The sequence below is a fragment of the Zerene cesonia genome, chromosome 17, assembly GCF_012273895.1.
Source record: "Zerene cesonia ecotype Mississippi chromosome 17, Zerene_cesonia_1.1, whole genome shotgun sequence".
NCBI lineage: Eukaryota > Metazoa > Arthropoda > Insecta > Lepidoptera > Pieridae > Zerene > Zerene cesonia.
This window is the reverse complement of record NC_052118.1, coordinates 7,881,814-7,897,229: the sequence shown is the minus strand read 5'-3', so window position 1 is coordinate 7,897,229 and position 15,416 is coordinate 7,881,814. Positions and strand designations below refer to the sequence as shown.

At 32.1% G+C, this 15,416-nt stretch overlaps 1 protein-coding gene across 2 annotated transcripts; it reads right to left on the bottom strand.

Annotated features, from left to right (window-relative positions):
* Positions 1-3,143: 3,143 nt before the first annotated feature.
* LOC119833651 (cytochrome P450 CYP12A2-like) lies at positions 3,144-9,023 on the bottom strand. Of its 2 annotated transcripts, XM_038357759.1 has the most exons (10): positions 8,857-9,022; positions 7,681-7,802; positions 6,647-6,777; positions 6,173-6,288; positions 5,855-5,971; positions 5,356-5,634; positions 5,115-5,271; positions 4,689-4,901; positions 4,010-4,181; positions 3,144-3,659 (listed from the first exon to the last, which is right to left on the bottom strand). In XM_038357759.1, exons 1-10 carry the CDS (start codon positions 8,910-8,912, stop codon positions 3,508-3,510), a joined length of 1,515 nt encoding a protein of 504 aa, XP_038213687.1. In that variant the 5' UTR covers positions 8,913-9,022; the 3' UTR covers positions 3,144-3,507. The 2 variants fall into 2 exon arrangements, with proteins under 2 accessions (XP_038213687.1, XP_038213686.1); XM_038357758.1 differs by having other exon boundaries at positions 5,115-5,634; positions 8,857-9,023.
* Between the last annotated feature and the right edge of the window lie 6,393 nt (positions 9,024-15,416).

Sequence of the window (15,416 nt, the reverse complement as noted above, 5' to 3'; positions counted from 1 at the left end):
GTTCATGATCAGCATTTTTGTGCGCTTCATAACTTCGAAATATCAAGAGTAATATGTACTGGTTTTTTATTAAAGTGCTTAAAATGTTTTCACTTTTTCACATTTTTAACGCCTGTGAAAATATAATAGCAATTAATTGTAAATTAAAAACGAATAGTCTTAAAATTAAAGTGTACAGATAAATAGAATATGTTTATACTGTCGAGATAGACCCTGTAGGCTCGCTGTATCTGTTTTATATATATTTAAAAATAAGTACATATTACGCCAAAGCTATTCAGAAGATAATTAAAATTCTTTAAGACAATTTATTCTACTTTACATAAATGCAGAGTCTGCGTTGGCCTACTAGCATCGATCGATCATTGAAACGCGAAACCGATAATTTCAAATCCAATAAATTTTACACTACATCAACAAAATATCTAAAGACAACTATTATAAATAATTAATGTTTCATCAACGTTCAGTTTTGTACATTCAATAAAATTGATTTTGCGCACATTTTTTATAATCTCCGGTTATGTATTCGCTCATAATACATAAGCGTTATTCAATTTACAATGAAACAAATTGTTATTTGAAAAAACATAAGAAAAAAAAATACTGTAACGGGATAACTCCTTTTTGCTCCCGTGAGTAACTATCCCCCTCAATTTTTCTCTGTACCCAATTAAATGCAAGTCGGTTCAGTAGTTTTGGAGCGTAGAAGAGACAAACAAACAGGAATCCCGAGACCATCTTACCCTTAAACGGTAAAGTTAGTTTGATCGAAGGTACAGGAGGCTATGCAATGTAATCTTAATAATACTGTGATTTATATTCTTTATTCGAGTTAATTCTTTATGTTAATATATATTTTATATGCTGAATGACACGACCGGTTACTGGTTCAGAATTATTTCCATTAATCATTCTACGTTGTTATTCCAGAGTTGCAAAACCAGAACCGGTACGGTATCCAATTTACACTCCGTAAAGTCGGAGGATGATTTATGATTAAGGACTTAGGTCATGTGGATGACACCCAGATGTTGCTTTGAGCTAGGGTGCGGCGTCAGACGCTTTTTGTTATAAATGGATACGATACGTGCGGGGAATATTTGGGCTTTATGATCTGCATGATCCTATACGTATCCGCATTTGGTATGAAAACTGGAAGATTGATAATTAAACATTTGTTGATTTATTTTTATTTATTGATAATGCTTTATTGTACAATAGTAAAAAGTAAACCTTATACAAAGTAATTACTCACTAGCATTTCGTACAAAAGGCGGCCTTATTGCTAAAACAGCAATCTCTGGCAAGCAACCTGCAACTTCTTAAATTTCCTTTAAATATACATATATAACTATATAAAGAAACAATTATATTTATCACGTATTACAGGTTTGAATTATTAAATACTAGCTTCTCGCCCGCGGCTTTGCTCGTCAAGTAAAGAAAAACTCTACGTCTACTAAATAAAAAGAAATATCCCATGATCCTCGGTTCAGTGGTTTGGCGTGAAGAAGAAACAGATAGACAGACAGAGTTGCTTTCGCATTATATTCTGTAGGGATTTAATAGCCCATAAAACTAAAAGTGATTGTTATTAAATACCTACAAATACCATTTCGCAACCCTGAAGTTGGAAGGTCGTGGTCAATGTTACTATTATCAATTCTTATCGTACGGAGACGAAGACGTAATTCGTCAATCTGATTATCAGTATCATATCACGCGCATTTTACTTGTATTCCTATAAATAGTTTTTATTTCGTCGTATTAGTCACACAACCTTATTTGCTTAATTTGTGTTGTAATTAGTTTATCGGATGAGAATCCTACTAATATTATGAATGCAGTTTGTAAGGATGTATGTGTGTTTGTTGCACTTTCACGCAAAAACTACTGAACCGATTGCAATGAAATTTGGTATGTAGACAGCTAGACAACTGGAATAACATATAGGTATCTTTTTATCCCGATATTCCTACGGGATACGAACTTACGCGGGAGAAACCGCGGGGTGCAGCTAGTCCTATATAAAATTGACATTTATTCATCAGATACACTAGCTTCTTAATAATTAATTATTGTTTACTTGTGATAAAAATTTATGCTCAAAACTGCTTGTGGCATCTTGTGTTAATAGAATTTGGTTATTAAATAGTGAATGAAGAATGGAGATGAGCTAGTCACACCTTAAAAGCTGAATAGGTACGCAGCTGAGTTTGCTTCATCAAATTTTATACAGCATTGATTATAATACTTTTTATTCCTACTGAAAAGGTACTTACCTCCTCTTTATAAGGAAATGTTACGTAAATTTTAGTGTTGTTGTTTTAAGAACACTTAATAAATATTTGTAATGTGTGTGTGTGTAATGATTAGGGCTGCATAATTTATCTAATTAAGCATGAGTGTATTCGTGTACACAACGATAATCTCGTACACACACACACACATATATTACACGTGTACGTATTATGCTCGGAAATAATAATACCCGAGTTACTATTGATTGTACTTAAAATATATTAACCGTTAAATAACTATGTATATTGTTTGAGGAACAATTGGACAAAATCAGAGTTACCCATAAACAAGTATGCTTTATAGTAATAACTAGCTGCGCGTCTGTATCCCGTAGAAATATCGGGATAAAAAGTTGCCTTTTTGTTAATCCAGTTGTCGAGCTATCTATGTACCAAATTATATTGCAACCGGTTTAGCAGTTTTTGCGTGAAAGAGCTAACACACACACACCCTTACAAACTTTCGCATTTATAATTTTAGTAGGAAGGACTAGAAGGGTAATAGAAAGTAGGACAGAAAGGATTAGTAGGATAGGATTTATAATATTAGTAGGATAGGACAAATGCTAATAGATATCTTTTTAATTTTTCTATGTTATCTAATTAGCATCAAAATATTTTCAACACAAATAATCAGAAGCATATTGTTTATTGCAGCTGTTCATATACTTTAAGGCGTTGTAAAATACGCTTTTAGGTAATGAAAATATCTGTAATAAATAAAAAATAACATGAAAAACAGGTTTCAATGTAAATTTAATAATTTTTTGCAAAAAAGTTTGATTAATTACACAAGGCGTATATACAAAGCGATCGCAGAGGGCTCGGGTTTAGTCCTACTACACCTAACCTAACCAAACCTAACCAAGTAAATTAGGAAGAATTCGGTATTAGTTCAGATCTAGTATAAACTGACCAAAATGTAGACATTGTTAGTAATCTATCAATAACGAAGGGAACAGTAATTAAGCAGGCTTTTTTATAACTCCTCCAATTGACAATAAACATTTCGTTTAATTATCCGGAAAATTTAATAACTTGATTAAATTTTATCAAACTGCGATCTCATATTTGTTATTTCTCATAATGCATTATGTAAAACTAATCTCTTGGGCTAATATTATAAGCCAGATTAGTTATACATAAAACGTATAATAATATAGTTATATTAGATCAATATTAACTAGGCGATTATATAGAATTGTCATAGTTCTTTAAGAGTAAAGGGCAAATCTCCAATTATATAGTTTGAGATGGCTACATCTACTTTAGCGGGTGGCCCATGCCATTGTAAGTGGAAACTCCTGAACATTTTGTGAACAAATGACTCCATCTCCAGTTGTGCTATACGCCTCCCTGAAAAAATATTGTATAAACATAAATACACGTTTTAATTCTAGAATCAACTAAATTATCTCACTCACTCTTATATAGAGTATATATAAGGAAGTCATTTAATGATGACGAAGAAAAAAAACTCAATTAAAAGAGTTTATGTTTCGATAAAATCTCATGAAATTATTGAATTGACACCGAGCCTTGATGAGCGCATAAAGTTTGAATAAAATCTGCCCGGCCAACGTGGGTCAAAATCGTGTCTGAAGAATCGATTACAAACACGCTAAACAAATACAGATGAAGCTAAAATTAACGCTTACATGAAACATTTGAAAACGGTTAATTTTTAAATTTCTAGAACACATTACCAATACAACTGCGTGTTCCAAATCCGAAGGGGTTGTACACGAAGGGATGTGCACTGCTGTAATGCAAGGGGTCGGTTTTCTCAACAATCCACCGTTCGGGAATGAATTCATTCGCTCTGGGAAAGTGCTTATCTTGCTTACAAAGGACTTCGTGGTTCAATATAGCAAACGTCTGTAAAAGGACATTTTAATGCCTCAGTTTATTTCATTTTTATGAGTTCATTTACTGCAAATTTTATTATAAATATATTTATTTATTCTAATGTGGGAGCCGAGCATGCTTTGGCTCGATTTAGACCAGCTCGCACGGGGGAAGTTACCACACCCGCAAAGATCGGCGTGGAATAGTAGAATGCGTATGTTACTGTGTTTTGTTTGGTGAGTGAGGAAACCGGTAGCCCATATCCTTTTCCTTACCCTTCCCTGTCCTTTACTTTATCTTCGCTTAAATTTTTTCTTTACCCTGTCTGCAAATGAGGTTTCACCACGCGTATGTTCATGGTCGGTCGTAGCGCTTAGTATCAGGTGAGGGCTCCATTGACGACGATAACATAAAAAATCTACTTAACATAAAAGTACATTATGCAGCAGGTGTTGCAGATTATGCAGCTGTTACATAGTACCTTAGGGAAGGAACAATTAGTGTAGTATTTTAAAAAAGTATATAATAAAAACTTACATCAATTGGCACCTGATATCCCAATATATTGTAATCTTTCGTAAGTTTTCTCAAATTCCCTGGTACCACAGGTATCAAACGCAAAGTTTCTTTTATACAAGCTTTCAGATATGGTTGTTTGGGATCTCCTGACATAATTTCTTCCCTTAATCTATTTTGTTTTTCAATATTAGTAGCCAAATAATAAAAGATGGATATCATGACATTCGCTACCTATATAGGAAAATAAAAGTTAATGAAATTTGTTTTGTGGGGTTAACAGATGTTTTGATAGCAGTCCTAGTATTTGTAATATTTCAAATATTATCATGTTCATAGTTTTTGTTATACGAGCATCTAAATCGCTAGTTTCCACCATACTAATATAATGAAGCATATTTAAATTATCAATGCTGGCAATTTTTAATTTTTTGTATTATATTGTACCGTATCTACTCCAGCAAATAACGAGTCTCCTGCCATCAAATGCGCCGTGTTTTCATCTATGTCCAATAGTTTTTCCAATATACTCTTTTCGTCATCGTTTCTAGGCGGGGATTGTTTAAGTTGCTCTATTCTTTCTTTTATAAAATATCGAGTTAGACTGAAACAGAAATAACAGGAGGATAAATGTGAAAAAATACTTGATGCAATATAACATGCAGCATTCGACAATGTTTGTACATACTGCGACTGTTCCTCATAAATCTTCATGGCTTTTTTGAACATTTTAGTGGGGTAATATCGCCAAAGACTAGGTTTTAAATCTAGCTCCTCAGCCGCATGGAAAACTTCATGAACATTCTTAATGAGCTTTCTTACAGGAGAATCTTGCGGAAGATTTGGGTCGAAGCAATTTAGTCTCTTTCCCAGGGCAACTACGGCCACCGCTTCTAAAGACCACAAATTGACTTCATTTCTAATGCCACCTTGCACCATATTCTTTTCATTAAGTTTCGATTTCAGTCTAAAACAAACAGTCTGTGACATAAACTTTAAAAATAAAAAATAAATATAAACTTTTAAATAAAGTGATTCCAAAATTATTTTCAAAATTTATCATAATTAGAGAACGTTATCTCTAATTCTGTTTAAATTATAGAAAATTATAATATGCCGTTTCTAATTATATTGATAATTGGTGGTGATAATCTTCTGATATTTACACATTGTTATGATTACATTACTTAGTTATCATATCTTCAGATACTTCGTCTAAGATTTTACTGTAAAGTTTTACTCTTTTTGGTTGCAGCATAATTGGGTTTACTTTTGTGCGTATCCTCTTCCAATCTTCCCCTCGTCTGAAACAGTATTTTATAACTTAATTGATTAGACTCATATTGATAGTTTTGTTTCACTATTAAAAATTCTATATCAAATCACAGAAAAAATTAAAGTTTATCTATGACTGGTTCTGGAGATTGTGTTTTAGCAACAAATAAAAATATATATCTTTTTCTGAACCATTACATACAATATACGTAAAATACAAGGGAACTTACTCTGTAACTAGCCCAGTACATTCTGATGGATTTCTATTTTTGTTATATTCTTTTCTATAGTATTCTAGAGATTTGAACGCGGGTCGATCTGGTAAAGCATCTTCACCACGAAGAATCTAAAAAGGAATGTGCAACGTTTCCAATTAGCATTGCAATATACGGGTGTCCTGGCAATGTTGTACGGAGGAAACTTATAATTTTTAATACACTAATAACGTAAAAGACATTCATTAAATCCTTGGTGCTTTTGTCTATTAGACGAATTCGCTAGATAAAATAGGAAATTTTGTGCGTCGTTTTGTTATTTCAGTATTTTTCCGTATTTAGCGTTTTCAAAACTATAAGAACCATTGAGCATAGTACACCATCGGCGGCATAATGCCCGTACATATTAGGTCTATATATATTATTGGAATAGTACGTTAACATACATTGACATAAATAATAATATGATAGTACACCACCTCACACTACCTGTTCGATAGCTTCAGCATCAGTTACATGAACGATTAAGGCCGGTAGTCCCAAGAACTTCATTTTTACAATAGGACCGTACTTTTCGTATAAAATATTAATCACTTCTTTTTGCGAAAGGTGTAAAAATCCTAAAAAAAATTGACTTTTGTTAAATTATTGTTACATTTTGCGTTATATTACAAAATCATTATGGGCATGCTCTTTTATGACTGGTCTTGTTAGATTTTGTTCTGCTTTGTATATAACAACAACACACACACTTGTATCCAATAGTATGAAATCGTTATTTTACATAATTAATGCAAAGTAAAAATACGTAAATAATATGAATAAATCTTTAACTCTCACATAAAATAATTCTACAATATCTAAATTAGTTTCTATATTATTTTTCATGATCTTTTTGGTCTTTTTCATTATTTGATGCCGCTTGCCAATTTATTGTAGTATTTACTTAATATTTGATTTTAATTGAAATGCTTATACACATTTGGAGAATTTTAAAGACTTGAGTAAGTGTTTTACATAAATAGCTAAAGCAGATAGCAACCTTATCGCTTGGAAATTATCTCTGATTTCGGAGTCTGCGGACTCTTTTATAGTAGGTATTATTATTATATATTAGTTAGTTAAATAATATATAATAATAATACCTACTATAAAAGAATTTCTAAAAATTTCGATTAATAAATGAGATATATCATAGCAATAGTAATTGTTAGTTTGTTCGCTCGTTTATTATCGCCACTCACTACTGAGATCGTCATAATAAACAGGTGAATGCAAGTTTACAGATAAGGACTTATTGATTTGTTACCATATAGTATCAATGTGAGTTATTGACCTTTTACCTAGAGATTTATTATTTATCGACTTTGCAGAAAATCACGTTATTACGCTAATATTTTAACTCTTTATAAAGAGGTTAATTTATCACTTAACTTTTGGCTGGTAGGTTCGTTTGTTTCAGTATTTAATCGTCATAATCAATGAACAATTACCACAGATAATATAATACCTCAATTACGTACCACCCGGAAGGAAATGATGCAGTTGTCCTATGATTGGTAATGAAGAAGGCCCTGGAATGTCTTGCCATGGTTTGATTTCGGCTCTTTTATCATTGGCGACCGCTGCTTTGACAGCTATTGATCTATAATATTAAAATTATAAATATAGATTAATAAATCTGAAAATCACGTTTAAATTATAGAATCTACTTAATGGTCTCACTTGCTGTAAAAATAGTGATTGAAATCATGATAATAGGCAAAGTTCATGAAATCATTGTAAACAGAGATTTAATAAAAACTTTATACACTTCCCAAGCATCGGTCTCTAATTTTATAAAAGAAAAAAAAAGAAATAATAGCCTGTTAAAATGCTGCATTTTTTTAGCAAAACTAGTATGGTCAGTGATTATTTAGATAAGATGTGATTGGAGAACGGGCGAGGGTGCAGGAAATAAATTGTTTTTTCAATTTATCTGCGCATGTTGATAACATAACCACTGCTTTAAACGGTGAAGGAAAATATCGTGAGGAAACCGGCACGTCCAAGAATCAAAAGTTCGACGACATGTGACATCTGTCAACCTGCACTTGGCCAGCATGGTGGATTATGGCCTGAACCCTCATAGGAGGCCTGTGTCCCAGCAGTGGGAACGTATATGGGCTGATGATGATTAAGATGTGATTGGTGATTATGAGAATAATAACTCACCTCTGAGGCGTTTATGATCACTAGATTAGAAAATCTTCGTTTCACAAAGATCCGGTTTAATTTATTAATTTATTGAAATGCAAAAGGAGAATAAAATATATTGTATAAATAGTGGCTTCTGTCTTAAAGCCATCTCTGCCAGAAACCTTCAGGCAAACGACATATTTACGTGTTGGAAATGACATAGTGAAACGATAAAAACCTAAGAAACAATAGGAACGAATATAACAAGGTCTAACGAAAACATAAATTAAATTAAACGTATGTTAGCGTACTTTGTAAGAAAATCTTACGTATAAGAAGTTTTCGACACTGTAACTCGTAAGTTAGATTATATTCTAACGGTTTATACAATCTTTCAGATACACAGATACTCAAGTAATGAAAAAAAAAACTGCAGAATGAATAAATACAGTGTTTGGTACACTGTATTTACGTGCATTTGTTAAGTAGTTATATCATTAATAAATAAACATCGTACTCACCTAGCTGTTTGTTTCCCAGCATAGTTAAAAATCACCGCGCGCCTTAATGTTTGCATATTTTGTTTTTAAAAACATATACACTTGTATTATTATCATTCACACGAGCGTTCACACGGCAACGTGTAGCGTGTGTGATATATTTAGCGCTTGCCGAAATTTTTGCGCAATCTGTAGTTAAAGGGTTATTTATCAACTGACCGGTTTCGTTTATAGCATTGTAGTTTTATTGACCTTCTGATTTTGAATTTGTTTAGGACTTGTTGGTTTGTTATATTTATGTATGATTAGATTTTGCTTTTTTGATCTTCATAAGTTTAAGGCGTGTATACGTTGGCATATATTATAATGTATATAAAATATATTACTGAATAGATAATTTGCATAGTCACGGTCCTACCGCTTTAAACGATCGTCTTGGACATACTAATCACGAAAGCAATACTGAGTTATCTATGTACTTATAACTGACCCTTTTCTGATACATCGCTATGTGTTTCCTTGTTTTATATCTAAATGAAATCTATAGAAATAAATGCGTAATTTTTTCTACCTTTCCTAGAGAAAAAACAAATCGAAACATTTATTTCTGTTTCTTTTTTATTTAGAAGGCGTTTACGCAAAATGGAGTGTGTTAATGCGATGGGTATGTATACGGTGATACGATCTATTCGACTAAAAACTTCTATATAAATATTGCCCAAAATATCTCCAATTCTAGCTCGGCTAAACCGCGAACGGTAAAGATCATAAAGTGCTGAATAAATGTACAAGAAAAAGAGATTTTCAATAAGCTTAATCTGCTAGGTTCGTTTGAAGGCACGTCTAGTTCAGTCGCCTAAATATTGCGAAGTCTCTTTTCTAAATATTAAAATATAGATTAGATTTGGTATTTATGGTGTCATAAACACATAATGAAGAAGCATCCTGTTATGTATGATATACACAGCACAAATGACATTAAATGTAGGATAGTTAGTCTAACTCATGTAAAACAAAGGAATAAAAAAAATTATATTGTGGGTACAATGATAAGAATACACCAAGCTGCATAGCCGAAAAGACTGAATTTCGGAAGGATGCCCATTTCCATAGTCCCACAAGTCATCCTTATCTTGCCGCCATGGTTTGGGATAAATTACGTGGGTCGTGGGAATTCATTCTCGATACAACGATAGCAAGTAATGTCCAAAGGAAAATTGGACAATATTAATTTTGTTCCTTCCTAGTCCTTTCCCTTAATTCTATCGTCAATCTTTTTTTATCCCTATACATTTAAAATCGGCAATGCATTTGTAGAGTCGTTAGGTCTGCAAACCTTTCGGCTCTGCAAATGTTCATAAGGTTACCATCAGGCGAGCCACCAGCTCCATTGCCGGCTAAAAAAACATTCAAATAGTACATTTCTCACCATAAATATATCTATTTTTATTATAGATTTTTAACATTAGTGATAATAGCTTTAATAGATAGTAAACAAAGTGGCCTTTATATCAAGACCTGCACCAGTTTATTTCATAAAAACAAGTGCAATATAACTATTCCATTTAAGATCAGATACACAATACAACAGTAATTATTCTCTATACAGTTTCTACTATAATACTGTTTGCATTTTTTATATGGTGCGTTTGTTGCATTCCGATGAAGATAATGACCAATGGTTGTATTTTTGGAAGTTCGAATATTGTCCATTGCAACTAGTCTATGCGGTCATAGATGCCTTAACTTTATAAGCAGTTACCTTATAAAGTTAAGAGTTCCCTAAATTTGTCTTATTGTCCTGAATTCTTTGCCAATGGATTCAGCTTGGATCTAGAAAATTTTACCTACAAATTTGTATGACTAGAAGTTTTATTTTGAAACGAATAGAAAATAATTTTATTTAGATGGATATTTGATAAACGAACCATTTAGTGTTCTAACGTAATAACTATTATAATGTTATCAACAATATTTTAATTGTGATAAAAGTACCGAATTATTAACATTTCATCACGGGATTGGAGATAAAAAAAATGATAAATATAAAATTACAAAATTAAAACATGTAATGAATTTTATAATGTTATGAAATCAACAAAAGGAACCTCTGTATCTCCTCCAACAAAAGTAAGGTCAACTAAATTGAAATTGAGAAACGTTGCCACAAACAGACAGACAGACACATACTTAGACAGAAAAGTCATATCTATAACACCAGCTCTCTTTTTGCGCAATGGGTTAAAAACCAGTCATGTAATAGGAAATACATTTCAGGTAATAAGTATTTTAGTAGATACTTTCTCGTTCTCAACTCCAAGTTTGTGGGGATCCTTCATAGGCTTATTGTAGTAATTCTTTTAGTTGTTTATAGTTTAAAATGCGATTCCAGTGGGTAAGCAAACTTTATCTTGAGAAATTTTGAAAGAATAGAAAAAATTTGATCACGAGGCAGGATTCGAACCTGCGTATCTTGCCTAACCGTAGCAACGCCTAGCCTCTCGGCCACCCGTGATAGGCGAGAGGCTAGGCGTTGCTACGGTTAGGCAAGATACGCAGGTTCGAATCCTGCCTCGTGATCAAATTTTTTCTATTCTTTCAAAATTTCTCATTTATAAAGCATTTCATTGCTATAAAACTAAAAATTAAACCTTTATCTTGTAAATTTGAAATACAATTTAAATTTAATGTACAACCAATGCTATACAATATTTTGAAATCAGGTGATATTATAATTTACAGTAAACAAAGAGCGAACATTCTTCGCGATTCGCTTGAATATTTGTACATTTTGAATTCAATCATGAATAAGGGTATTTATTTGAATGAATTTTGTTATTATTGTTATTTATTGTATGAAAATATTAATTTTATTATGTATATTACACGGAATTAAATGCCTAAGATATATCGATCTATAAATCTTGTAATGTTTTATTAGCGATAGAGCCGTAGAAAATAGTGTAGAATGTATCAAAATTGTAAATGATTGTCTTTGCGGAGTTTTTAGCACAAAACAGGAAAATAATCGGTCCTCGACCAAGCACTCCATTCAGTTTTATTATTGGTCCGTAATTTGAATAGAGATAGCTTTGAAATTCATATCCACTGCAGTCGTATAATGGAACTGTGATACTGCTAAATGAAACGGTTATGGCTATATTTTATGTCTCGTACGTATAAGAATTAAAGAAAATGTAATTAACTAATTCTCTATGTGACATTATTATTAATTTCAAGATCGATAAGTATTACAAATCCTAGGATACAAAAAGCCTTGATGTAGTACGCAATATAAGTACTTTAATTAATGCGTTTGTCTTATAATTGTCAGTAATGATATTTCCGTCTAGATTATTCCTGGTGCAACTTTAGCATAATTTCGGTGAATTCTGGGTATCTGTATTTGTAATTTAACATAGACAAAATAAGAGACAATTCAAAGTGTTCTTCTGTACGTTTCTCAAACTCTCAATGAACATATCTCTCTACATCATAGATATTGATTATAATATTTGATCATAGTACGATTTATTTTTACGAAATTTTATTGTTTACTCATATGAATCACATCATATAGAACTCCGTTATAACAGTTAATTTGTCAGTTTATCTTCCACAACGTTTCATCAACAGGTCAACCATTACTTTTATTACAATACTAGCTGCGCCCCGCGGTTTCACCCGCGTAAGTCCGTATTCCGTAGGAATATCGGGATAAAAAGTTGTTCAGCTATCTACGTACCAAATTTCATTGCAATCGGTTCAGTGGGTTTTGCGTGAAAGAGCAACAAACATACACACATCCTTACAAACTTTCGCATTTATAATATTAGTAAGATAAGATATTAATTAAGAAAAGTTCCAGATACCTATGAACAGTTTTAACTTAAAACACTACAAAGTTTCTGTAAATTATAACAGAAATTCCGTTGAAGGACCATATTATACACGTGTTTAATAAACAGATTCGGGGAAAATAGTGTTTGTTCTAAATGTCTCATGTTATAACTTGTGCTATCAAAATATTTAGAAAACCCTTTCGAAACGTATTCCACAATATTAAATATCTCGGGTAGACCAACCAAGCAAATCAAGGGTCAAATCTCTTTAATATGCCAGTTTACCCTTAGTTGGTTTACATGACAGAGAATTTACACATAATTAAATATATGTATAAATTCGGGTTCTCTATGAAGATAAACTGGGTCCTGGTTCCCAAGAGACAGTTAGTTTGTGGAGGTTGTAATAAAAATTAAGTCCTCATATTCAAATCCTCGTGTCTTGTGATGATGATTATTATTTTTTTATATTTGCTCTCATATAAGTATTAATTTGTAATGTAAACACTCCTGGAAATTGTATCAGTACAATAAATGTAATTAATTGTTAATAAACATTCAATAACGGGTATGAGCTTCACCTAAGAGTTCCCCGTCCCTCACTATTGGTACGAAGTATGGAATTTATTTTTTAATAGGAGTAAAAAATACAAGTACTTAAAATATGACAGTTATCATTTGAGATAATACGCACATCAGAGGCATTGCTAGCACTCCCCGCAAGGAATCTGACTTTCTCTGTATTGATGCACGCCTTAAGCCTTTTGTTGTGCAGATTTAAACTTTTGCCGTCTTTCATTCGCTCAGATTTATTACGAACGAGATAAAACAACAAAGGTCTTACGTAAGCTCCTCGGAAAGAAAATTGTATTGCGAATTATTTAAATCGCTGCCGAGTTACAATGAGAATACTTGAAATACGATGAAGTCCTTATTCTTTAATAGTTTTTTCTTATGCCACATAGATGTTGAAAACGACATTCAAGTACTTAATTTAATTAATAAAAGCCTATATTTTATATTTCGAAATATAAATTATAAACTTCATATTCATACTAGCTTTTCGCCCGCGGCTTCGCCCGCGTAGAATTCGATTATATCGCGCGACCTGATAAGGAGTATTTTCTTCGCATTAAAAAGCATGGTTTTTTCTTTCCCACGTTTAACTTCATCTTCATACCAAGTTTCGAAATCGGTTTGACAATAACGAACTTTCATACAAACTTTCATCCCGTCTTTCAACCCTTTCTATCATTTTTTCAAAAAAAATTATCCTATGTCCTTTCCCAAGTTCAGTTCTATCTTATACCAAATTTTATAAAAATCGGTTCAGTGGTTTACGCGTGAAAGCGTAACAGACAAACAGACAGAGTTACTTTCGCATTTATAATATTAGTAGGGATTAAACTCAACATATTCTTTAATATTGAATAAATTTGCAACTGAATATTTATTATGGGTAACATTTTATAAACAGTATGAATTAAATTTATTGCATAGTAGCGGTATAGCAGCTTATACTCTATAGCACTCAGGGATCACATACATATCCAACGGTGGAATAATATTTGATTTCGGTTTAGCAGTTCTTGATATTAGCGCGATTAAGCAAACAAAATAAACTCACCAGTTTTATGTGTAAGTGACATAAGACGTAAGTTAAGATTCGCGGGTATCTATTTGAGATAAAATGTCAGTTATGCCATAATACGTTTAGAATCATAATGCTCCGACACAAGACAGAAATTTGGACAAAAATTATACCCCGTTTCATCCTTTTCAATATAGGACACTAATTAATATAAGATAACAAGATCTATAATAAAAAAAGACGATGATGCATTCATTGATATTCAAAATGTGTCTTTAATGAAAGTATATGAGCCTTGAATTCCTTTAAATCATATCTGACGAGTATCATTCATAGCTAGACCTCACACCGATGAAGTCGTTAGTTCCACATCGTTACGAACAAATTACGTCATTTGCCTTTGAATATTCTTGTTATGATTTTAGTAATTTGTCGTGTTTTTCAGTGGCTATAATTTGAATGCCCACATTCTGATATGTTTATTTGGGTTATATGCTTTTTTCAATTATGTGTTGTCGCGTTATAGACATATTATGATAATTTACTATATCTCTAATAATAATTACTGTCAAGCTGAGATTGTTTGATTGCACGGGCTTATCGCAGGAACTACTGTTACGTGATACCCGAGAACTATAAATACCAAGGGCGAAGTCGGGCCGAACTGCTAGTCTTTGAACAAATATCAATTATTAAAACTATAAATATTCTAAATAATAATGTCAGTCGTTATAACAAAAACAGATGCAACTCAATATTTGCGTTTCTTCATCAGCAGGAAAATTAAAATTGTTTTCATAACTGATGCAATTCATAAAGTAAACACGAATAAAAATATCAATAAATTAATACCGCTATGATTTATAGCACGCTGTTATTTGGAAAGCAAACGTCCATAAATCACGTATGACCATATTTTCCCATATATCGTTGAGTATTGGTAAACATAATTTAATAGAGATAACTATGTTTGAGGTACGATAATATTAGTAGTATGTGTTAGTAGGATAAGTTCTGTATTTAGATCTTAGTGAATTGTAATAAAATACGCTTCTAAATATCAAATACACATCGATTCGTCTTTACCTTCATCTTGCATACGAGAGAAAAATCGTTTTATACTAATTTTCTTGTCTTGCATCATTAAC

Excerpts from the sequence above, each read along its gene's own strand:
- LOC119833651 (XM_038357758.1), bottom strand. The coding sequence starts at position 8,912 with ATGCAAACATTAAGGCGCGCGGTGATTTTTAACTATGCTGGGAAACAA. Across the intron at positions 6,778-7,680 it reads GCATCATTTCCTTCCGGGTG|GATTTTTACACCTTTCGCAA; the intron begins GTACGTAATTGA and ends AATTTTTTTTAG. Across the intron at positions 5,635-5,854 it reads TCTGAAGATATGATAACTAA|ACTGAAATCGAAACTTAATG; the intron begins GTAATGTAATCA and ends TGTTTGTTTTAG.